At 41.2% G+C, this 24049-nt stretch overlaps 2 protein-coding genes across 8 annotated transcripts in view; one reads left to right on the top strand and one right to left on the bottom strand.

The window, feature by feature from the left end:
- The window catches only part of LOC111972334 (nucleoprotein TPR), a 45437-nt gene extending 44324 nt beyond the window's left edge, over positions 1-1113 (top strand). For all 6 annotated transcript variants that reach the window (XM_023999345.2, XM_023999348.2, XM_023999347.2 and 3 more), the window contains exons 47-49: positions 72-190; positions 477-560; positions 791-1113. In XM_023999345.2, coding sequence (XP_023855113.1) covers positions 72-190; positions 477-560; positions 791-843 — 256 coding nt within the window. In that variant the 3' untranslated portion in view covers positions 844-1113. The remainder of the gene's footprint in view (positions 1-71; positions 191-476; positions 561-790) is intronic.
- Positions 631-22900, bottom strand: LOC111972335 (proteoglycan 4). 2 transcript variants are annotated; one of them, XM_023999350.2, is made up of 14 exons: positions 22728-22900; positions 22512-22600; positions 20810-20926; positions 20313-20435; positions 17997-18077; positions 16801-16869; positions 16328-16717; positions 15413-16072; positions 14851-14934; positions 10320-10456; positions 10036-10192; positions 8089-8196; positions 7473-7601; positions 631-1248 (listed from the first exon to the last, which is right to left on the bottom strand). In XM_023999350.2, the coding sequence occupies exons 1-14, from the start codon at positions 22883-22885 to the stop codon at positions 1130-1132; spliced, it is 2421 nt and encodes an 806-aa protein (XP_023855118.1). In that variant the 5' UTR covers positions 22886-22900; the 3' UTR covers positions 631-1129. The 2 variants fall into 2 exon arrangements, with proteins under 2 accessions (XP_023855118.1, XP_023855120.1); XM_023999352.2 differs by lacking the exon at positions 16801-16869.
- Positions 22901-24049: the final 1149 nt, after the last annotated feature.

The raw sequence follows: 24049 nt of genomic DNA, 5'->3' as shown, positions 1-24049 counted from the left end.
GAACTTGAACCACAGCAGTAGTTAATGGTGTGATCCTCCATAGTAAATGACTGTGACTTGTGTATGTCCAGTGTGGAGGTGTCTCTGGAGCCTGTGGCGTCTCAGGCAGGAGAGATGGAGGAACCTGCCCAGCCCTCAGACGACGCAAGCCTGCCTTCTACCAGCCAGGAACCCTCCTCCAGCTCTGCAGGTACTGACCCCTACATTGTAACCCCTACCCATGCTCCAACCTTATATCAAACTATAAATAGGTGGATTTTACTGGATCAGCATTCTAGTGAGATTTCAGTCAATTTGACAAGCTTAATACCGGTTTTATAGGAGCTTGGTTCCGACCCCCTTGGAATGAATGTTTAATGAAAGGGTCCATTGTCTCTGACTAGTAGGACAGATTGCTTTCACATTTGGTCTGTAGGAGCACCCAGTGTTGGAATGAGCTGTGTAACTGCGCCTTTCTCTCACCATCTCCACCTTAGACACTAGTAGCACTCAGCCCAAACCCTCTAGACCAGGACCCAGCCGACAGCTCCAACGCTGGACAGAGAACCATATGAGGAGAGGTTAGATAACACACACATTTATACTGTACACAGCTCTTAATACCACGTATATTAAACATGTCCACATCCATTGTTGATGTTAAAGCAATTTTAATAGTCACAAGATAAAACATTTAATGTAAAATTGTTACATTAGCATTGTCTTTGCTTTATATATTATATGTGATTTGTTTTTACATTGGTAAAGCAGAGCGTTGTCTCATCAGTATGTGTCTTTTGATGGGAACCAGGGACGTTGCCATCACGGGGTGTAACTGGGACTGGGAGGAGATTCGCCAGATGAACAACCAATCAGAGCTCCTGCCCTGACATCATCGCCATGGCACTACAAGATTGGTCACCATGGTTCCAAAGAGAACACCCGCGGTCCCCATTAATCGAAATGACATATCGCGTTTTAGAATCGGTTCTAGTCATGATGATCATGTATCATTTCATTGTTATGATTAATCATATTTTTTTGTACTTAAAGTTAGCAAGGACTCTGCTTACAAAAGCATTGTGGTGTTGGTTTTTATGACTAATAAAGTTTGTGACTCAATCGGTTTTTGATTCCTGGCTGTTTTTTCTCAGACTTCCTTTGGACAGTTTAAAAAGTCTTTGGCTGAGTTCTTCTGGGGAGCGGCGCTCACGGGAGGAGTAGCTATGAAAGGCCGCTCATCTCTCATATTGACGTTGTAGTATTTGGCTGAAAGACAAGAGGGGAGAGGGATGTGAGGAWAATATGGGCTCACTTGATGTCATTGCAGAGTTTACTTGTTTTGAACCATGCAAAATGTATAACTGTCTGAAAACCACCAACCATGAACCATGTTTTGTCAGAAAAACATGGCATGTGGAAGGCCTCTTAATTGGCCACAGCAGACCCTGAGCCTCATGTTTTGTTTCTTTAGTGACAATAACCAGACGGACAGAAACACCTCCCTACTCAGAGTTAGGAAGGTCGGCTGCTGTTGACAACCTATGACGGGATCAGGACCTAACCATGCTGTGCCAGCAGACCCATCATCTTAACTCCACCATCCCCTCCCTCTCGCTCCAGTTAGTCAGGCAGCCCAATTCTTTTGACTAATCACGTCAGATCTTTTTCAGATCTGATTGGTCAAAAAAACAATGAAGGAAAAAAAAATATATATATATATATCCAAATTGAGCTGCCTGTCTAAATGCAGCTTATGATCCACCCCACCCAGACACATGGGGCTCAGAGGTGTCACACACGTCATGTCTAAGGTATAATCTAGGAATGGATTTTTACAGCAAACAGATCATCCATTTAATAACATCTGTTTTCATATTCAGTAATGGAATAAAGTTCTTTATATATTTGTCATTTATTAAGCATCCTAAGTATTTATTTATTTAGGCCATTTCATGGCTGTAGAGTGTGAGTTATTATTTCGGTATTTTCCACATAGAGTTTTTTTCAATATTGGTCAGGTACTGTTTAAGTCGGAAGTTTACATYCACTTAGGTTGGAGTCATTATCTAGTTTTTCAACCACTCCACAAATTTCTTATTAACAAACTATAGTTTTGGCAAGTCGGTTAGGACATCTACTTTGTGCATGACAAGTCATTTTCCCAACAATTGTTTACAGAGATTATTTCACTTATAATTCACTGTATCACAATTCCAGTGGGTCAGAAGTTTGTTGACTGTGCCTTTAAACAGCTTGGAAAATTCCAGAAAATGATATCATGGCTTTAGAAGCTTCTGATAGGCTAATTGACATCATTTGAGTCAATTGGAGGTGTACCTGTAGATGTATTTCAAGGCCTACCTTCAAACTCAGTGCCTCTTTGCTTGACAACATGGGAAGATCAAAAGAAATCAGCCAAGACCTCGGAAAAACAATTGTAGACCTCCACAAGTCTGGTTCATCCTTGGGAGGAATTTCCAAACGCTTGAAGGTACTACGTTCATCTGTACAAACAATAGTACGCAAGTATAAACACCATGGGACCACGCAGCCGTCATACCCATCAGGAAGGAGACGCGTTCTGTCTCCTAGTGATGAACGTACTTTGGTGCGAAAAGTGCAAATCAATCCCAGAACYACAGCAAAGGACCTTGTGAAGATGGAGGAAACAGGTACAAAAGTATCTATATCCACAGCATCATGTTATGGGGGTGCTTTGCTGCAGGATGGACTGGTGCACTTCACAAAATAGATGGCATCATGAGGATGGAAAATTATTTGGATATATTAAAACAACATCTCAAGACATCAGCCAGGAAGTTAAAGCTTGGTCGCAAATGGGTTTTCCAAATGGACAATAACCCCAAGCATACTTCCAAAGTTGTGGCAAAATGGCTTAAGGACAACAAAGTCAAGGTATTGGAGTGGCCATCACAAGGCCCTGACCTCAATCCTATCGAAATTTTGTGGGCAGAACTGAAAAAGCGTGTGCGAGCAAGGAGGCCTACAAACCTGACTCCGTTACACCAGCTCTGTTAGGAGGAATTCAACCAACTTATTGTGGGAAGCTTGTGGAAGGCTACCTGAAACGTTTGACCCAAGTTAAACAATTTAAAGGCAATGCTACCAAATACTAATTGAGTATATGTAAACTTCTGACCCACTGGGAATGTGATGAAAGAAATAAAGGCTGAAATACATCATTCTCTCTACTATTATTTTGACATTTCACATTCTTAAAATAAAGTGGTGATTCTAACTGACCTAAYATGGAATTTTTACTAGGATTAAATGTCAGGAATTGTGAAAAACTGAGTTTAAATGTATTTGGCTAAGGTGTATGTAAACTTCCAACTTCAACTGTATATCAGGAGATTCTCTGCAAATAAGTTTAGTTTATATTCATGTTTACTGAAACCTGTTACGTTTGGTCCTGGTCCTGTCTAATTCTTTCTGCAAGCGGTTCAGTTGTCAGTGCAAACAGGAGGGGGCATCCCTGTCTTGTGCCACTTTCTAAAGACATTGCATCAGATGATGTATTATGTGTATATGTTTGCTTTGGGACATTTTTATATATTTTTATAAAATGTATTATTTCAGCTGGAAAGTTGAACGATTCCAAAGTTTTGAATAGAAAGCATTTTTGTCATACAGCAATTATTGATACATCTATAGCTTGTTTTTTTGTGCATTGTATTAAACTGAAATGTTCTTGTATTTTTAATAAACCCTGTTTGATATGTATCAAGTCTGGGAATACTTTTGCCATTCTATTGCTTAAGCTTATTTTGCCACAATTTATTAKATTTATGGGTCTATAATCAGTAGGTGACTCCAGATTTTCCTGGCTTTAATATAACTGAAATGACTGTTTGATACATGGAACTAGAAAGTACTGGATTGAGTGACATGTGTTGTCATTTGTGGAATTAGGGGCACTAATTTGTCCCAAAATGATGAATAGAAGTCAATGGGAAAGTCAGCCATTCCTGGTGCTGTTCTCAGTGTGAATGTTTTAAAAGTATCTAATATTTATTTTGGGATCTCTGTTTTTAGTGATTATTTTTTGACTGCTGATAATTGGTTCAGGGTTGTTGAGTCTAAGACGGCTATAGGATTCATCCAACTGTTTAATTCTGATTTATATAGATTTTCAGAGAAGCTTTTAAAATGGTAATTAATCACGATATTTCTAATTACCAAATGTGTATCTTTTAAAATTAAAACTGGTTTACCATGTTTTTGTTTTGTGAGAGCTGTGAGATATTTACCAGGTCTATTTGCCATTAAGTAATATGCTTTATTTGAGATTAACCTGTAATTGTTGGCTCTCTTCAAAAGTAAAATATCGTAATTCCTGTTTACATTGACATTTTATTTTCTTCTTTACCTTGTAAAGATTTTTTTATGGGCTTTTTCTAAGATCGTGATACAGTTTTCTTAAATTGTATTTTCTAAATCAGATCTAGCTTTAATTTAGATTATCATTCCTCTAATGTACGCTTTATAGGCATCCCAGATTAAATTGGGGTTGGCTTTTCTCTATCCTCTGTCTACATTTGTAATGGTTAAGGTTTTTATTTTTTCGTTGACGTAGTTAATACATTTCTCCAAATTCTGTCACTAAGTGTATCTTCTATTGGTGTAATTAAGCATGATACCAGTGAATGATCCGATATCACTATATCATACATTTAATTTTTTCAGCCTATTTGGAGGCTACCTAAATTTGCCTTGTTTATTACTACGTCTGTCGATCTTATTGAATGTAGGATTTAGGTCACCTGCTAAATTGTTGTTCCTGTCTGGATATAATATAGTATAGCTTGAATTCGATCTACAAACACCAGATATGCCCCTGGTGGGATATACAATGATATCAATGTGTATTTTTCACCATGTAAGGTACAATTCAACATTAGAATATGGCCTTCTTGTTCCATGTGCTGGGTTTTAGGGAAAATGTTGTCCTTATTTATCAGGATGATGACACCTGCTGTTACTACAGTAGGTGGCAGCATTGGCCTGTCTAACCCAGCTCCTCTTTAAATATGACATTTCTCCTTTTTTAAATGTAACTTGCAGAATGGCATGGCTTCCAAAGTTTTTGTATTTATTTTCAGTAATTCCAATTATCCCGCCGAAGACGTTCTTTAAAAAGTATAGTCAGTCAAAGAGACTTTAAAAAAGGAAGATGTAAAATTGAGGGTGGTTTTAACTTTCCAGGCTTGGAATTGTATCAAATTGCTTCCCAAGGGTTTTACCTGTGATATATATATACACTGAACAAAAATATAAACTATAGAGTGTTGATCCAATGTTTCATGAGCTGAAATAAAAGTTCACAGAAATTGTCCCAAACGCACAAAAAGCTTCTTTCTCTCAAATGATGTGCACATTTGTTTACATCCCTGTTAGTGAGCATTTCTCCTTTGCCAAGATAATCCATCCACCTGACAGGTGTAGTATATCAAGAAGCTGATTAAACAGCAAGATCATTACAAAGGTATACCTTGTGCTGGGGACAATAATGGCCACTCTTAAATGTGCAGTTTTGTCACAACACAAATGTGACACGTCTCAAGTTGAGGGAGTGTGCAATTGGCATGCTGACTGCAGAAATGTCCACCAGAGCTGTTGCCAGAGAATTTGTAATACCTAAGCCGCCTCCAATGTTGTTTTAGAGAATTTGGCAGTACATCCAACCGGCCTCACAAACACAGACCACGTGTAACCACGCCAGCCCAGGACCTCCACATACGGTTTCTTCACCTGCGGTATCGTCTGAGACCAGCCACCCGGACAGCTAATGAAACAGGAGTATTTCTGTCTGTAATAAAGCCCTTTTGTGGGGAAAAATGTATTCTGATTGGCTGGGCCAGCTCCCCAGTGGGTGGGCCTATGCCCTTCCAGGCCCACCTGTGGCTGTGCCCCTGCCCAGTCATGTGAAATCCATGGATTAGGGCCTAATMAATTTATTTTATTTGACTGATTTCTTACATGAACTGTGATTTATATTTTTGTTCAGTATAGTTAAATGCACTAAATAGTAACCATGGTTACATCTTGAAGATGCCGGTACCTGTACCCCTGCACATTGACTCGGTACCGGTACCCCCTGCATATAGCCTCATTATTGTGTTACTTTTTAAAACTTTTGTTTATTTAGTAAATATTTTCTTAACCAATTTATTTTTCTCAAAACTGCATTGTTGGTTAAAGGCTTGTAAGTAAGCATTTCACGGTGAAGTCGACACCTGTTGTATTGGGCGCATGTGACAAGTAACATTTGATTTGATGATGCGCATGCTCATCCTCAGAATTTTTTTACCTGTCTATTTTCAAAGGATAAGGCTATGAACATTAATAACTTCATAGTTAAGAAAACTATAACAATATGGAAGAAAATGAAACGTATTCTACAAGAACCAATATAACTCCCTCAAAACACATCCTTATGGAACAATCCTTAGATAGCTTTTCAGAATTCACAATAAATCGGTCCACATGGAAAACTAAAGGCATAGAAACCGTAAATTACCTGGTAATTAGATTTTTTTTTAAATTCCATGACAGCTTTAAAAAGCAATTTTGGATTGACCAATGTAGATATTTTCAAATACATGCAACTTAAACATTTTATATCACAAAAAGTTGATTTGAAATATTTTGGAGATGAGCGAAATCTTGAGGGAATCCTATTTGAGTCAGAAAAGGATATTCATATGATAGGTAAGCTATACAAAACCTTGCAGAGAGCCTTTCCAACTGACAATCTCTTAGAAACAAAATTAAACTACTGGAACCAAGACTTAAAAAGAACTGATATTGGCACAAGATAGAGGGAAATGTTGGAACATACTGTAACTAACGAGATTACAGTTAATGAAAATGTATAGAATGTATTATACAAGAGACAAAATTCACATTCTARAGCACAACGGCAGTCATGTCTGAAGTGTAAAAACTAATAATGACTCAATAATCCATGCCTTCTGGGAATGTTATCAAGTCCAAAATTATAGGCGGAGTTAGACATTTTGCTGTCAGTAGTATTACAATGTACATTTACTTTGAATCCTTTTGTCTGCATATTTCAAGACAGCATAGGAGGGTGCAGTGAGATACCCGATGGGTTGGATGATACTTTTCTTGTCAATCATCTTAAAAAATATATATATATACTTAAACTGGAAATCAACCAATCCGCCATCATTAACACAATGGGAAGGTCAAGTGATTTATTATCAAAAAATGTAAAGGGTGTGGGCTACYGAGAGAAACAAAATGGTACAGTTTGAGGCCATGTGGCATAAAGTGATGCGGGRGCTGGAGATGGGGGTGTGTGCTAGCGAGTCTGGGCAGGTGTGATGTAGTTGATGTTTGTATGATGCTGTCGTTTGTATGTGTATGTTTTGTATTGTTAATAAAAAATAAATAAAATCTTATAAAAAAATATATATGATTTTGTGTCTGGGCTAAATACTTACAGCGTGAGAGGAGGTAGTAGTTGTATCCCTCAGGTTTCCTGTGGGTGGGGATGGACACGGCGGAGGTCACGGTGGAGGGGAAGCCTCTCCAGGTCAGACGGATGTTGATCTCCTGTCCCAGCAGAGACACTGAGAGGAGAGACACAGTTCAGTTTAGAGATTGACAAATCATCAATATTATTGATGATGGTGTGATGTTTGAAATTGAGAGTTTATGGTCTAGGAGTCTGATTGTTGGAGTAAAATGTCATGGACTGAATTGTGCGTCATTGCAGTCTGTCCGTTTACTTTTAGTGACTCATTGAAAACAACATTGTGTTGTGACACTACACTACAATCTGATTCTGCACCCACACAATCTGTTCTGCTTGTTTTCCCTGAATTACCTGTTTACARACAGTGAACCTTGTTCCCTCTCTTTCTTGTTCTTTCATCTCTCTCCCCTTCCGAGCAGCATCTCTCTCTCTGCAAGTCATCTTTATAGATAAAATGTGGCTCAACTCAAATATAACCGTACCTAAAACCTGACTAGTTTCTCATGTTTTCATCACTACTTCAGTCTGACAAAATGTTCAGTGAAAGGACTGAAAAGGTCAAAATGTGGGCYGCTCATTACCTGCTTGTCTGGCAACGCGGTTGTGTACGGTATAAGCAGAGTAGTGGGCCTTCCTGTTACATGTAGGGCTGGTGCCAGACTGGTAGGAATACTTCTGCACCAAGCCTCCTGAATAAACAATCATACAGATATCAGACATGCTAACTCAGGATACTACAGATGGCATGAGCATGCTTGTTTATGTTATGCTTTACCTGAGACAGTCGAAACCTAAGTAAATCTGTTAMCACTGGCATTAGCAATAAAACATAATCTCATGTATTTAAACAGAGCATATCGGGGTTAAGGGATATTATAAACTGGGTGGTTCGAGCCCTGAATACTGATTGGCTGACAGCCGTGGTATAGCAGACCGTATACCGCGGGTAGGACAAAATAATGTATGTTTACAGCTCTAATTACGTTGGTAACCAGTTTATAATAACAATAAGGCACCTCAGGGGTTTGTGGTATATGGCCAATATACCACGGCTAAGGGCTGTGTCCAGGCACTCCGCGATGCGCCGTGCATAAGAACAGCCCTTCGCCATTGTATATTGGCCATATACCACACACCCTCGTGCCTTATTGATTAAATAAACAATGGGCTATGCGTTCTCTGGAAAATAATGAACGATGTGGAAGGTGTGAACTTACCTTCCACCGAGTTGCATTATTTTCCAGAGAACGCATAGAGGCCAGAGTTGATTATCCCTTTTAGACCATGGCTATAATTTAACACATTTGCCGCTAGAAATGTGTTCATTTGCATGTATAAATGTGTTCAACATCCACTGAAGTAGCTACTAGCAAGTTTACTAGATAGCTACAGTAGTTGCCTTGGTAACCAAACAAACAGACTTTCTAGTTTAGCTAACCAAACATCGAATTCAACAATGCTAATAATGTTTTCAATTTGACTTTTGCTTTCAAAAGCAGCTCAAAATAGAACATGTAAGAATGAACTATAGCCATTGAATTCTACCGGTCTGATATACCGTGCATGATACAGAAATAATGCATGCTCTAGCATGCCCTTCAAGCCAATGAGAAATGTGTATTCAACAATGCGATGATAAAATTAAGCAATAAGGTCTGAGGGGGTGTGGTATATGGCCAATATACCACGGCTAAGAGCTGTTCTTTTCACGATGCAACCGGAGTGCCTGGATTCAGCCCTTAGCCCTGGAATATTGGCCATATACAACAAACCCCTGAGGTGCCTTGTTAATATTATAAACTACCGTAGTTGAACACACTTCTACCGCCAAATGAACACATTTCTAGCAGCATATGTGTTAAATTATAAACTGGGTGGTTTGAGTCTTGATTGGCTGATTGACTGACAGCCGTGGCATAGCAGACCGTATACCACGGGTTTGACAAAACATTTATTTTACTGTTCTAATTACGATGGTAACCAGTTTATAATAGCAATAAGGCACCTTGGGGGTTTGTGGTATATGGCCAATATATCACGACTATCCAGGAACCCCACGTTGAATTGTGCTTAAGAACAGTCCTTAGCCATGGTATATTGTCCATATACCACAACCCCTCGGCCTTATTGCTTAATTATAGCCTTGGTATGAAAGGGATAATCAACTCGGGGCTGTATGTGTTCTCTGGAAAATAATGCAAGTTCGTGGAAGGTTAGTTCCACTCCGCTAACACACCTTTCACGTTGTTCGTTATTTTCCATAGAACGCATAGTCCCTCATTGATTATCCCTTACATAATGGGCTAGTAGTGTGTAAGTAGTGCAAATGAGGTTGGTGGCACCTTAATTGGGAAGGACGGGCTCGTGGTAATGGCTGGAGTGGAATCAGTGGAATGGTATCAAATAGACCAAATACCTGGTTTCTATGTGTTTGATGCCATTCCATTTGCTCCATTCCAGACATTATTATGAGCCGTCCTCCCCTCAGCAGCCTCCACTGAAGTAGTTTGGCTATAGAGATCAGTCACCTCTCTTGAAGAAGTAGACAGACTCTTTCCTCTTGTGGTACTCAGGCACAGACAGGGCAGCCGTAATCTGACCTTGCAGCCCATTGAAGCCCACACTGATCCGCTTGGGGAAGCCCATGTCCATCATGCTGTTCTCAAACCTCCAGTAGTTATCACCCTGCGGAGGGGACAGCACACACATGAATATATATATTTGTTTTATTCTGTCTATCACCTCCATTTAATGTAGTATAGAAGTCTTATAGCACACAATAGGCTTAGGATAGTCACAAGGTGTACTGTACCTTGAAGAAGTATGTCTTGCCCTGGCAGTTGCAGCGGGTGAAGACGGTGTCAATGGGAGAAGGGACTCCCCACACGTCTGTTATCCGATGGGCAGGTCCAGGCATCCTGTTACTATCCATGACCCAGAAATAGTGTCCTACAAGGGGAGCAACACTGGTACTTGCATCTGCATCTTGTCTTCAATCACTTTTCATCCTCAATGTATCCTCTATAGCCTRCAAACTCAACTCTGGACCTCAAAGCCAGATCCATTGCATTTTTTCATTGCTCCCCTCTAATCAGGGACTGATTTAGACCTGGGACACCAGGTGTGTGCAATTAATTATCAGGTACAACAGAAAACCAGCAGYCTCGCTCCAGAACTTGTAGGGTAAGAGTTGAATACCRCTGCTCTATAGTCTATATTAGGGMTATTAAATTCTGAGCCTGGAGGTCTGGAGTAATGCTAGTTTTCTGTTATACCTGATAATGAATTGCACCCACCTGGTGTCCCAGGTCTAAATCKGTCCTTCATTAGAGGGGAAGAGTGGAAATCAGCAGTGCTATGGAACTGGTTTCAAGATCCAGATTTTAATTTTCCTGGTCTATTTAATACATGGTGTTGTTTTAATAAACTGTAGTTAACTCACTARACCCTCATGTCTCAATTTAGAACATTCTCTTGGGTTCGAAAAACAATCAAAGTGTCACATCTATAGAAAGCAAATAAGAGCTGAAGGACAGTCCACTCACAATATCTTTGCATCATTGAATATTCAGGGTGCRGTCTGAGAGGGCAAACCCAACATCTGGTGTGTTTGGCACATAGACTTAATTATCTACACCAAGCCGTTCACGCTCTCTGTAGCCGATGTGAGTAAGACCTTTAAACATGTCAACATTCACAAGGCTGCAGGGCCAGACGGATAACCAGGGCGTGTACTCAGAGCACGCACTGACCTACTGGCAAGTGTCTTCACTGACATTTTCAACCTGTCCCTGACCGAGTCTGTAATACCTACATGTTTCAAGCAGATCACCATAGTCCCTGTGCCCAAGAACACTAAGGTGACCTGCATAAATGACTACCGACCCATAGCACTCACAGCTGTAGCCATGAAGTGCTTAGAAAGGCTGGTCATGGCTCACATCAACACCATTATCCCAGAAACCTAGATACACTCCAATTTGCATACCGCTCCAACAGATTCACAGATGACACAATCTCTATTGCACTCCACACTGCCCTTTACCACCTGTACAAAAAGGAACACCTATGCGAGAATGCTGTTCATTGACTACAGCTCAGCGTTCAACACCATAGTGCCCTCAAAGCTCATCACTAAGCTAAGGACCCTGGGACTAATCACCTCCCTCTGCAACTGGATCCTGGACTTCCTGACGGGCCGTCCCCAGGTGGTAAGGGTAGGCAACAACATCTGCCACGCTGATCCTCAACACGGGGGCCCCTCAGAGGTGTGTGCTTAGTCCCCTCCTGTACTCCCTGTTCACCCATGACTACGTGGCCAAGCACGACTCCAACAGTATTATTATGTTTGCCGACGACACAACGGTGGTAGGCCCTGATCACCGACTATGAGACAGCCTATAGGGAGGTCAGAGACCTGTGTGGTGAAATTATTGTAATCAAAAGGAGAGACTTTTAAGATTTCTTCAAAACAATCAAACGTTATTATTTAATTACTGCAGTAATGGAGCTGGTCGCTAATCACCCCTGGAGGTGATCACAGATCTCATCGTGCTGGTTTGAGCCACAGCATTTTATGGCAAAGTCCATTCTCCTTCAGTTTACATGACACACAAAATATGCATGGAATGGGTCACAAGGTTAAGATTTGTATGAAAGATACTTATAATTCACAGCAGACAGTATCTGCTGTAAAAACATGATACCTCATTCTGTAGAGACCAGTGTCTGGCCCCTCAACTCCATACTGGAGCCATCTCTCCCTGATACCGTATAGAACAGAAACCTTAACTCATGCTCTGGAATGCGGTATCACCAAAGACATCATAAATCTTCCAGAGGCCCATCCTCAGTAGAACACACACAGATCAGCGTTCTAACAACCCCTTATTCTGTTTAATAAAACAACCATTTGATGCAATAAAAGTATTATAACATAATCTCGCAATTTTGCTCTCACAACAACCTCTCCTTCAACGTGATCAAAACAAAGGAGATGATTGTGGACTACAGGAAAAGGAGGTCAGAGCATGCCCCCATTCTCATCGACGGGGCTGTAGTGGAGTAGGTTGAGAGCTTCAAGTTCCTTGGCGTCCACATCACGAACAAACTATCATGGTCCAAACACACCAAGACAGTTGTGAAGAGGGGAAGACAACGCCTATTCCCCCTCAGGAGACTGAAAAGATTGGCATGGGTCRTCAGATCCTCTAAAATGTTTTACAGTTGCACCATCGAGAGCYTCCTAACTGGTTGCATCACCGCCTGGTATGGCAACTGCTCGGCCCCCATCCGCAAGACGCTACAGAGGGTAGTGCGTACAGCCCACTACATCACTGGGGCTAAGCTTCCTGCCATCCAGGACCTCTATACCAGGCGGTGTCAGAAAAGGGCCTGAACATTTCCAAAGACTCCAGCCACCCTAGTCATTGACTGTTCTTTCTGCTACCGCACAGCAAGCGGTACCGGCGTGCCAAGTCTAGGTCCAAAAGGCTTCTTAACTGCTTCTACCCCCAAGCCATAAGACTGCTGAACAGCTAATCAAATGGCTACCCAGACTATTTGCATTGGTCCCCCTTATATATACTGRATATATCCGTATTTAATTGCTGCTACTCGCTGTTTATTATCTATGCATATTCACTTTACCCCTACCTCCATGTCCAGTACCAGTCAAAGGTTTGGACACACCTACTCATTCAAGGGTTTTTCTTTATTTTGACTATTTTCTACATTGTAGAATAATAGTGAAGACATCAAAACTATAAAATAACATATATCGAATCATGTAGTAACCCAAAAAGTCTTGAACAAATCAAAATATATTTGAGATTTGAGATTCTTCAAAGTAGCCACAATTTACCTTGATGACAGCTTTGCAGACTTTTGGCATTCTCTCAACCAGTTTTGCCTGGAATGCTTTTCCAACAGTCTTGAAGGAGTTCCCACATATGCTGAGCAGTTGTTGGCTGTTCTCCTTCTTGGTCAAATAGCCCTTACAAAGCCTGGAGGTGTGTTGGGTTATTGTCCTGTTGAAAACAAATGATAGTCCCACTAAGCGCAAACCAGATGGGATGGCGTATCGCTGCAGAATGCTAAATAAATCACAGACAGTGTCACCAGCAAAGCAGCCCCACACCATCACATCTCCTCCTCCATGCTTCACGGTGGGAACCACACATCTGGAGAACATCCGATCACCTACTATGCGTCTCACAAAGACACAGTGATTGGAATCAGAAATCTCACATTTGGACTCATCAGATTTCCACCGGTCTAATGTCCATTGCTTTTGTTTCTTGGCCCTAGCAAGTCCCTTATTATTATTGGTGTCCTTTAGTAGTGGTTTCTTTGCAGGAATTCGACCATGAAGGCCTGATTCACGCAGCCTCCTCTGAACAGTTGATGTTGAGATGTGTCTGTTACTTGAACTCTGTGAAGCATTTATTTGGGCTGCAATCTTAGGTGCAACTCTAATGAACTTATCCTCTGTAGCAGAGGTAACTCTGGGCCTCTTTTCCTGTGGCGGTCCTCAAGAGATCCAGTTTCATCATAGCGCTTGATGGTTTTTGCGACTGCACTTGAAGAAACTTTAAAAGTTCTTGAAATGTATCGAATTGACTGACCTTCATGTCTTAAAGTAATGATGGACTGTCGTTTTTCTTTGCTTATTTGAGCTGTTCTTGCCATAATATGGACTTGGTCTTTTACTAAATAGGGCCTCTGTATCTTTTGTATACCACCCCTACCTTGTCACAACACAACTGATTGAATCAAACACATTTAGAAGGAAAGAAATTCCACAAATTAACTCTTAACAAGGCACACCTGTTAATTGAAACGCATTCCAGGTGACTACCTCATGAAGCTGGTTGAGAGAATGTAAAAATAGTGTGCAAGCTGTCATCAAGGCAAATGGTGGCTATACTTTTCTGGTTACTACCTGATTCCATATGTGTTATTTCATAGTTTTGATGTCTTCAATATTATTCTTCAATGTAGAAAATAGTAAAAAATAAAGAAAAACCCTTGAATGAGTAGGTGTGTCCAAACTTTTGACTATTACTGTACACATTCCCTCAATTACCTCGACTAACCTGTAGCCCAGCACATTAACTCGGTACAGGTACCCCCTGTATATAGCCTAGTTATTGTTATTTTATTTTTATATTTATATATTTTTTTACTTTAGTTAATTAAGTAAATATTTTCTTAAATCTTATTTTTCTTAAAGCTACATTGTTGGTTAAGGTCTTGTAAGTAAGCATTTCACGGTAAGGTGTTGTATTCGGCGCATGTGACAAATAACATTTGATTTGATTTTGATTTGGTCTGGCACTGACCTCTGAAAACCACCACGGTCCCATTCCTCAGCGTAGTGACCGCGCCAACAGGACGACCGCTGCAGATGTCGATGTCGTGTTCATCTGGAGGAAAAAGCCACGTTTAAAAGGAGCCACATGTGAGGACTAATAAGAAAAACAACATGGAGAATGTGTTATTAAGTGAATCAGAACAATTTAAAGTGTCTGACCATGTGTCAACTGGCTAATGTGTTTCTCCCAAGAACGTTTACTGAACAGCACACACTATTTAATGTCAACTCTTTTTCTGTTTGCTCTGTGAAGGAGTATTTTTTCCCCAAACCACAGAATCTGCTGGACTGACTTGTTAGGCTCTGGGAAAACTGTCACCTTTGACAGTTAATATAGTGCAGCTACACTTGGCAGGAGGAAGCACTTTTCATCCAAGAGAAGTAATACATCTCAGTTCCACCTATAAGAAAAGTAGGGCTGGCGAATCTACCCAGTAATAGCTTTTACCATTAGTAATAAGTGCTTTACAACTTTGACTGAGTTTCTTTGCAATGGTATTAAAGTAAGGCAAAGCAAGGTCTAAGTTTACCTGCTTGGTAGTCCCTGGAGTTGTCTGTGCCCAGAGCTTGGTTGATATCCGTGAGGGTGTTTGGCTGGGTGGATTTGGGCTTAGGTTTCTCTGTGGGTTTATTGGGCTTGGTTTTCTCAGTGAGTTTGTTTTGGGTGGGGACGGTGGTGGGGACAGGAGTGGGGACGGGAGTGAGCTTCATGGAGTTGCTTGTGGTCTCCTCTGGTGCTGCCTCATCTCCTTCCTCTTGTCCCGCTGGGTCTATGGTGAGACGCGTAGCCAGATCTACAGTCTGGGGTACACTGTTGTCATTAAAATTATTTGGGGGATCCCCTCTACCAGGTTTGGACTCGGGACCACTCTCAGATGCTGGCGCCTCAGAGGCCACATTGGGATCCTGTAGGTTCGAGGGTGTGGGTTCAGATTCATCTGGCGTTGTGTTCTCAGATTCTGCCTCCTGACGTTCAGGGTCCAATTCACTCTGTCCTTCAGGTAGGAGTTCAGGGGTGTCCTCTGCAGGAGTTGGCCCGGGCTGGGGCTCTGAGCTCGGGGAGGCCTGGTCGGAGGGCTGAGGGGCAACTGGGGAGGCGGGGGTGGGCTCAGAGGTGGACCTAGGGAGAGTTGGGCCGGCTGCAGATGGGCTGCTGCTGGAATAAGGCTGTCCCTCAGGATCACTGGAATCTGGAACACATGAGATTTGTGTCAGTGTCAGATTTGAATCCAGATGACTCAAAATAATTGTGAAACATATTATCCAATACAATTTCTAGGAACAGTGAGATAGGACTATCTCTCAAATGTTGGTATGTGAGAGATGGCTTGGCTATCATTTCCCGCACTGTGCCAATATATAATGCTATACATATAAACTGTAAGCTCCTAACTGTACAATGAATTTCCCTGTTGGAACAATAAAGATTGAATTGAATTTGTTACCTGTTGCCTCAGCGGGGGTCTCATTGGCTGGTTCGGCAGTGGAGGGGTTGGGGTTGGCTGCTGGTGGGGTTCCTTCCGAGCSTGGTGTTGCTTCTGTATCCAATTCCTCAGGGAAGGGTGTGTAGTCCCCCTTTAAAATGGCCTCTTTCTCAGGGTCATCCTCTGTATCTGTGGGTTGAGGGTTAGTGTCCAGCGTGGGGTCTAAGGGGTCTGAAGAGGCTGGCTCAGTTGGAGAGAGCTTTGACCCGCTGGTGCTCTCTGAGGCAGGGGTTTCTTCAGGGTCATCTGGGTTAGCGGTCACCTCTGGATCCACCAGACCAGCTTCAGGGTCCTCTGACCCAGTATCAGGAGAGGGAACAGGAAGATCTGGCCAGGTCTCACCCTTCACATCTGTGGAAGGGAATATTGAATCATTAAAATGTACATACAGTATYAGCAGCTATGTTGAGAAAATATCTTAATGTTTCTATCACCATCTTCCTGTTCATCCTGGAGTTCTGGTTCTGGGGTGAACAATGGCATAGGCTGGTCGTCTGACAAATCTAGAAATTAATTGAATAGTTTTTAAAATAACTTTGATTTATTTCCTGGGGTTGAGTTATATGGGGCATATGTAATTATTACACAACTCTATTTATTACACAAGTAAATGTTCTTGTTGTTCTAGTTCATCCTGGCATGTCTTGAACCAAACAGTCCACCAGATAAACTATGGACAACGAACACAATTGCATTTTATCGAGATACAGTAATGGGATCCTGAGGCCCACTGTCGTGCCATCACCTCAAGTTTCAGTATGATAATACACGGCCCCATGTCGCAAGGATCTGTACACAATTTCTGGAAGCTGAAAATGTCCCAGTTCTTCCATGGCCTGCATACTCATCAGACATGTCACCCATTGAGTATGTTTGGGATGCTCTGGATCGACGGGTACGACAGCGTGTTCCAGTTTCCGCCAATATCAAGCAATTTCGCACCACCATTGAAAAGGAGTGAGACAACATTCCACAGGTCACAATCAACAGCCTGATCAACCCTATGCGAAGGAGATGTGTCACGCTGCATGAGGCAAATGGTGGTCACAGCAGATACTGACTGGTTTTCTGATCCATGTCCCAACCTTTTTTTTAAGGTATCTGTGACCAACAGATGCATATCTGTATTCCCAGTCATGTGAAATCCATAGTTTAGGACCTAATMAATTTATTTCAATTGATTTCCTTCTATGAACGTTTACTCTTTGAAATTGTTGCATGTTGCATTTATATTTTGGTTCAGTGTATAATGACATTATTTCCCTTTGTTTCTCTTGGCCGCGACAGACACAGAGCTCCTTGGTACATCTGGGGAGACTTGGCCTCCGGGCTCCAGCTCAAGTCATAGCTAGAGAGAGCTGCAGCAGTGTGACAGGCTATCCAAAACATCTGGGAGTCACACTCTCTATCGTGTGCTTTATTGTTCAAGAAAAGTTGAAAATATCTGTATTTTCTGTATAATCTGTATAATATTGCACTATTATTACTATTATTACAGGGAGTGTTTTGACTTTGGTGTTGGAAGATGTTGGGCTGAGTGAATACTGGTGAATAATACATTTTCATTCTTATTTAAGACTAAAGTGTTGGTTGTCCATCTCCTCAGTAAGGTTGTTCTGAAAGTACTGACCTTCATTTAGTTCCTCCTGTGGATTGGGCGTCGTCTCTGGCTCCTCAGTTGGTTGGATCTGGGGAGGCTCTGGTTCTGGTTCTGGTGTGTCAATCAAGTACTAAATGAGTCAGAGTATCCAAAAGCAGCTACTTTTCCTTTAATAACTATCTAAAATCTATTGTTTATATTAACTATTGCTTTATGAAATATACCTTTTGGTTTGTTATCGATTACGCTATCGCATGAGCTAGTCTTCGGTGTTGTTGTACTGGCTGGTCTTGAACTAAAACAGAAAATAGTTGAGATGAACTGACGGGCTWCTGCATTTTAACATGCGTATTTATATGATTATACTGCATGCATAGTGCCGGCATGCCTATCTTTAAATCAAAGCTATACCTTTTGGTTAGTCATCATTTATGTTATTACATGAGCTAGTCTTCAGTGTTGTTGTGCTGCCTGTTTTTTTTTGTGTGTCTGTAATAATTATTAAAAGAGAAAATAGTCAAAACAAACTGATGCGGGCTAKTACATGAGTTTAACATTAACATGCCTATTTACAGTGCCTTCGGAAAGCTTTCAGACCACTTTACTTTTTCCACATTTTGTTCCTGCCTTATCTTAAAATAGATTAAATTGTTTTTTCCCCTCATCAATCTACACACAATACCCCAAAATGACAAAGCAAAAACAGGATTTTAGAAATGTTTGCTAATTTATACAAATAAAAAACCTGAAATATCACATTTACATAAGTATTCAGACCCTTTKCTCAGTACTTTMTTGAAGCACCTTTGGCAGCAATTACAGCCTTGAGTCTTCTTGAGTATGACACTACCAGCTTGGAACACCTGTAATTGGGGAGTTTCTCCCATTCTTCTCTGCAGATCCTCTCAAGCTCTGTCAGGTTAGATGGGGAGCATTGCTGCATAGCTATTTTCAGGTCTCTCCAGAGATGTTGGATCAAGTCCAGGCTCTGGCTGMGCCACTCAAGGACATTCAGAGACTTGTCCCTAAGCCACTCCTGAGTTGTCTTGGCTGTGTGGTTAGGGTCGTTGTCCTGTTGGAAGGTGAACCTTCGCCCCCAGTCTGAGGTCCTGAGCGCTCTGGAGGAGGTTTTCATCAAGGATCTCTCTGTACCTTGCTCCGTTCATATTTCCCTTGATCCTGACAAGTCTCCCAGTTCTTGCCGCTGAAAAACATCTCCACAACATGAAGCTGCCACCATKATGCTTCACCGTAGGGATGGTACCAGGTTTCCTCCAGACGTGACGTTTGGCATTCAGGCCAAAGAGTTCAATCTTGGTTTCATCAGACCAGAATCTTGTTTCTCATGGTCTGAGAGTCTTTAGGTGCCTTTTAGCAAACTCCAAGCGAGTTGTCATGTGCCTTTTACTGAGGAGTGGCTTCCGTCTGGCGACTCTAACCTAAAGGCCTGATTGGTGGAGTGCTGCAGAGATGGTTGTCCTTCTGGAAGGTTCTCCCATCTCCACAGAGGAACTCCACAGAGGAACTCCACAGAGGAACTCAGAATCCATCGGATTCTTGGTCACCTCCCTGACCAAGGCTTTTCTCCCCCGATTGCTCAGTTTGGCCGGGCAGCCATCTCTAGGAATAGTCTTGATGATTTCAAACTTTTTCCATTTAAGAATGATGGAGTTCATTGTGTTCTTAGGGATCTTCAATGCTGCAGACATTTTTTGGTACCCTTTCCCAGATCTGTGCCTCAACATAATCCTGTCTCGGAGCTCTACGGACAATTCCTTCGACCTAATGGCTTGTTTTTTGCTCTGACATGCACTGTCAACAGTGGAACCTTATGTAGACAGATGTGTGCCTTTCCAAATCATGTCCAACCAATTGAATTTACCACAGGTGGACTCCAATCAAGTTGTAGAAACAGCTCAAGGGTGATCAATGGAAACAGGATGCACCTGGGCTCAATTTCGAAGTCTCATTTTCTCTTTTTCATTATGGGGTATTGTGTGTAGATTGACATTTTCTATTTCATCCAAAATGTGGAAAAAGGGAAGGGTTCTGAATACTTTGTGAATGCACTGAATGCATAGTGCCAGCATGCCTATTTTTATTGTCATATGTCATACTATCATGTGCCAGACATTATTTCATACATTACTTAATGTCATACATATTATTTCATACATGAAATCAAAGGCGCAACTTTTACTGGGGATGGGGGGGACATGTCCCCCTACATTCTGAAATTGCATTTTTGTCCCCCCTCACTTTTATAACTGGAATGTGCCTCAAAATGAGGCAACGGTGTGCTTTACTTCACAAGACTATTTTGGGGTTCTTAGACATTTTACTAACCTTCTATGCCACACTGGCTGTCGTAGTCTGGGCAACACTTTTTGTACCGTGCACAGTCAGGATCACAGTCGCACAGCCTTCCCCTCTTAAAGGATTCACCACACCGCCCTTTACACGAGTCACCTGGTACCCAGACATACATCCATTATCACACCAGTCCTGGTTATGCTATTATAACACATGCATAATACCTGTATGTATATGTGGATCTTTATCATCTGAATAAATGACATGTCAAGTACTCTCATGGATAATTTGTGATAATGCAGGGTTTCCCAAACTCGGTACTGCAGACCCCAAGGGGTGCTCCTTTTGGCTTTTGCCATAGCACTACACAGCTGATTCAAATAATCAGCTCATCATCACGCTTTGGTTATTTGAATGAGCTGTGTAGTGCTAGGGCAAAAACCTAAACGTTCATCCCTTGGGGTGCCCAAGACCCAGTTTGGGAAACTCGGACACCATTAATACAGTAAATAGATAAGAAAAGTCCTTACTGGTGGTGCACTGGGATTCGTAGTCAATACAGCACTCATTGTGAGTGAGACAGTCATAATCACACTGGCACATGTAACCCCTGTTATACTCTCCTCCACATTGCCCATTACAGCTTGCTATACAGAAAAGACAACAACATAATGTATATTTAGTGTCATTCAGTAGCCTAGCACACGGTTTCCCAAACTCGGTCCTTTCCCTGGATACACGTTTAGTTTTTGCCCTAGCGCTACACAGCTGATTCAAAAACCAACTCATTATTCATCTTTGATTATTTGAATCAGCTGTGTAGTGCTAGGGCAAAAAGCAAAACATACTCCGGGGGGGGGGGGGGGGGGGGGGTGTTGAAAAATACCGAGTTTGGGAAACCTTGACCTTGGCCCAGCACACACAGTCATGGAGATATGTCACAAGTCACCAGCTATGACAGCAGTATCGATATCATTCCAACAATAGGACCTTGTCACATTTGTCACAGAACTTGACACTAGTGCTGAGCYATTAGTGCTTTATGAGGTCGGTTCGGTTTCYGTTTCAATTTTTTTATATATATTTTATTTTACATTAAATGTACTTTMTATTATGTGGGTTGAATGCTGTAACAACACAGAGTAAAACAATTAATAAAAGTCCCATGATGGTAGTGACTACCCATTACTGTTTATCACTTATTACCAATAATTTACTCATAGTACTTTACTTTAATAAAATATTTTTTTATTTGATGACTTTATTATTTAATTCCAAGTCATCATCTCATACAGAGCTGAAGTACATACAATTGAAGTAGTTCTTCAAAGTAAATAAGGCATACTTTTATGACCACTGTATACCAACTATCAATCACTAGATCATGTATTCTTCAGGCTTGCGAAGCAACTGCTTTCTATCCCTCTCGATCCTGTGTTCTCTCCTCTCTCAGTCTCCATGTCTTGCTCAGCAAAGARCAGACAAGTTTAAGCGGGATGCGCAATGGATTATGGTCACTGTAGGTAATTACCACGTTTTCTGCGCTAAACTARACAGAACAAAAATATAAAAGCGACATATAAAGTGTTGGTCCCATGTTTCATGAGCTGAAATAAAATATCCCAGAAATGTTCCATACACATAAAAAGCTAATTTCTCTCAAATTTTGTGCACAAATTTGTTTACATCCCTGTTAGTGAGCATTTCTCCTTTGCCAAGATAATCCATCCACCTGACAGGTGTGGCATATCAAGAAGCTYATTAAAAAGCATGATCAGGCTTGATCTGATTTATCGTACAGAAACTGCACATCAAYCTCACATAAAAATAAAAATAAAAATGGAATTCAAATAATTGAAKTGATGTCGTCAATTAGTTGTTWAAAAAWWAAWAAYTAAKAGACTTTTCAGTTAATTGCTCAGCACTACTTGTAACACTGACAAGATAATGTCTGAATCATACATTATAGAGCCAGAATACACTTTGTCCGTCTCTAGTTAATAATTTGTTAATAAGTCAATAGAAATCAGAGKGTGGGCAAGCAGTACACACAATCTYTTTTACCTTCCCGGAAAGCAGTTCAGTACACTCATGGTAATTTAAATAAAGAGAGTGACAACATGCATCCTTATCTCTAACTGACATTAAAACAATTTAGAATAAAACCCAGAAACACACACAGAAGGAGCTGAATCAAAGCAATTTACATACGCAGTGATTACAAATACTCACACTGAGCAGAAGTGAATGGGAGAGCACAAGCCAGCAGAAGAGCAAAGAAAACTGATGGAGWCATCTTCACAGGTGTCCTCTGTTTCAACCTGAGCAGTAGCATATCAAACAGAAAGGAGAGAAGAAAAAACATCCCAACTCAGTTCATTTCTATTCCATTAGAATTCATATAATCTATATACAACAATTACTTGAGAGTGAAAAGTCTCATTGTACCTTGAAAGAGTAACCCTCTGTCCAGATCTAGCGGAGTCCTGCACTGTGTCTGCTTTTATAAGGAATGGGAGAGAGGCTGGCTGCTGGTTTCGTGTCTGATAGGGATCCCCCCTTATATTTTGGGTCCTGGTGTGGTAGGACAGTTGAACTAAACTCATGAGGCATTTATAAGTTATATTCTTCAAGAATCAATGGGTACATATCATTAATTTATAACTCCAAAAATGTATGTAGCAACTGCTGATTGCCACTTTAAATGTCAATAATCTGGCCTCCAGAGTGGTGTCACTACAGACCCGGGTTCGATTCCAGGCTGTGTRACAGCCGGCTGTGACCGGGAGACCCATGAGGCGGCACACAATTGGCTCGGGTAAGGGGAGGGTTTGGCCGGCCGGGATTTCCTTGTCCCATCACGCTCTAGCAACTCCTTATGGTGGGCCCGGTGCCAGCTGGACGGGGTTTCCTCTGACACATTGGTGCAACTGGCTTCCGGGGTTAAGCAAGTAGTGTGGCTTGGCAGGGTCGTGTTTCGGAGGACGCATGGTTCTTGACCTTCGCCTTTCCTGAGTCCCTAGGGGAGTTGCAGTGATGGGACAAGACTGTAACTACCAATTGGGGAGAAAAAGGGGTAAAAGTACAAAAACAATGATAAAGTCAATAATCTGAAAACATATGGACTCAGATTTGTCTCATTTTCACATATGTTGTAGCATAGACCCTATTTTACATTGTCTGWAGTTTTTGTGTTGTGTCCGCCATCAGATGAGACATACCATACTCTTTAATACAGGTGGGTGCCATTTCAATCATAGAAATATAATTCATAGAAAGGACCTATCCCTTCAGAGACTGCAATTTAGCTGGTAACACCATTGACATTTTAATTCAATTTAATTCCACCCACCGTCGAATGTCAACACGAATGGGAATGCATTTTATAATGTCCATATTTCTATGATTTTCTATGATTTCAATAGGTTTTGGGAGATTGACAGATTAAGTTAAAACAATGGATATTCCAACTCAAGTCAACATTCTCTGATGTGTGGACCCCCAATCATCTTTGTGGTACCATTTGAAAGAGGACATTTCAATGTTATTCATATCAGCCAACACGACAAGTGAATGCTGTTTCTCAACTGATGGCAGGCACAACACAAAKACCTGAGATGATGTAAAATAGTGTCTTATGCCTCGATCACACTGACAGGGTCATTGTATTTTGGTACACCAGAAGTACATTAATTTCCAATGGAACGCTGCATTTGCCTTGCAGCATTGTGTTTGTATTTGCTTTTGTATTTATTATGGATCCCCATTAG

This window comes from Salvelinus sp. IW2-2015, linkage group LG13 (genome assembly GCF_002910315.2).
Source record: "Salvelinus sp. IW2-2015 linkage group LG13, ASM291031v2, whole genome shotgun sequence".
NCBI classification, from domain to species: Eukaryota; Metazoa; Chordata; class Actinopteri; order Salmoniformes; family Salmonidae; genus Salvelinus; species Salvelinus sp. IW2-2015.
This window is presented reverse-complemented; position numbering and strand designations above follow the sequence as displayed.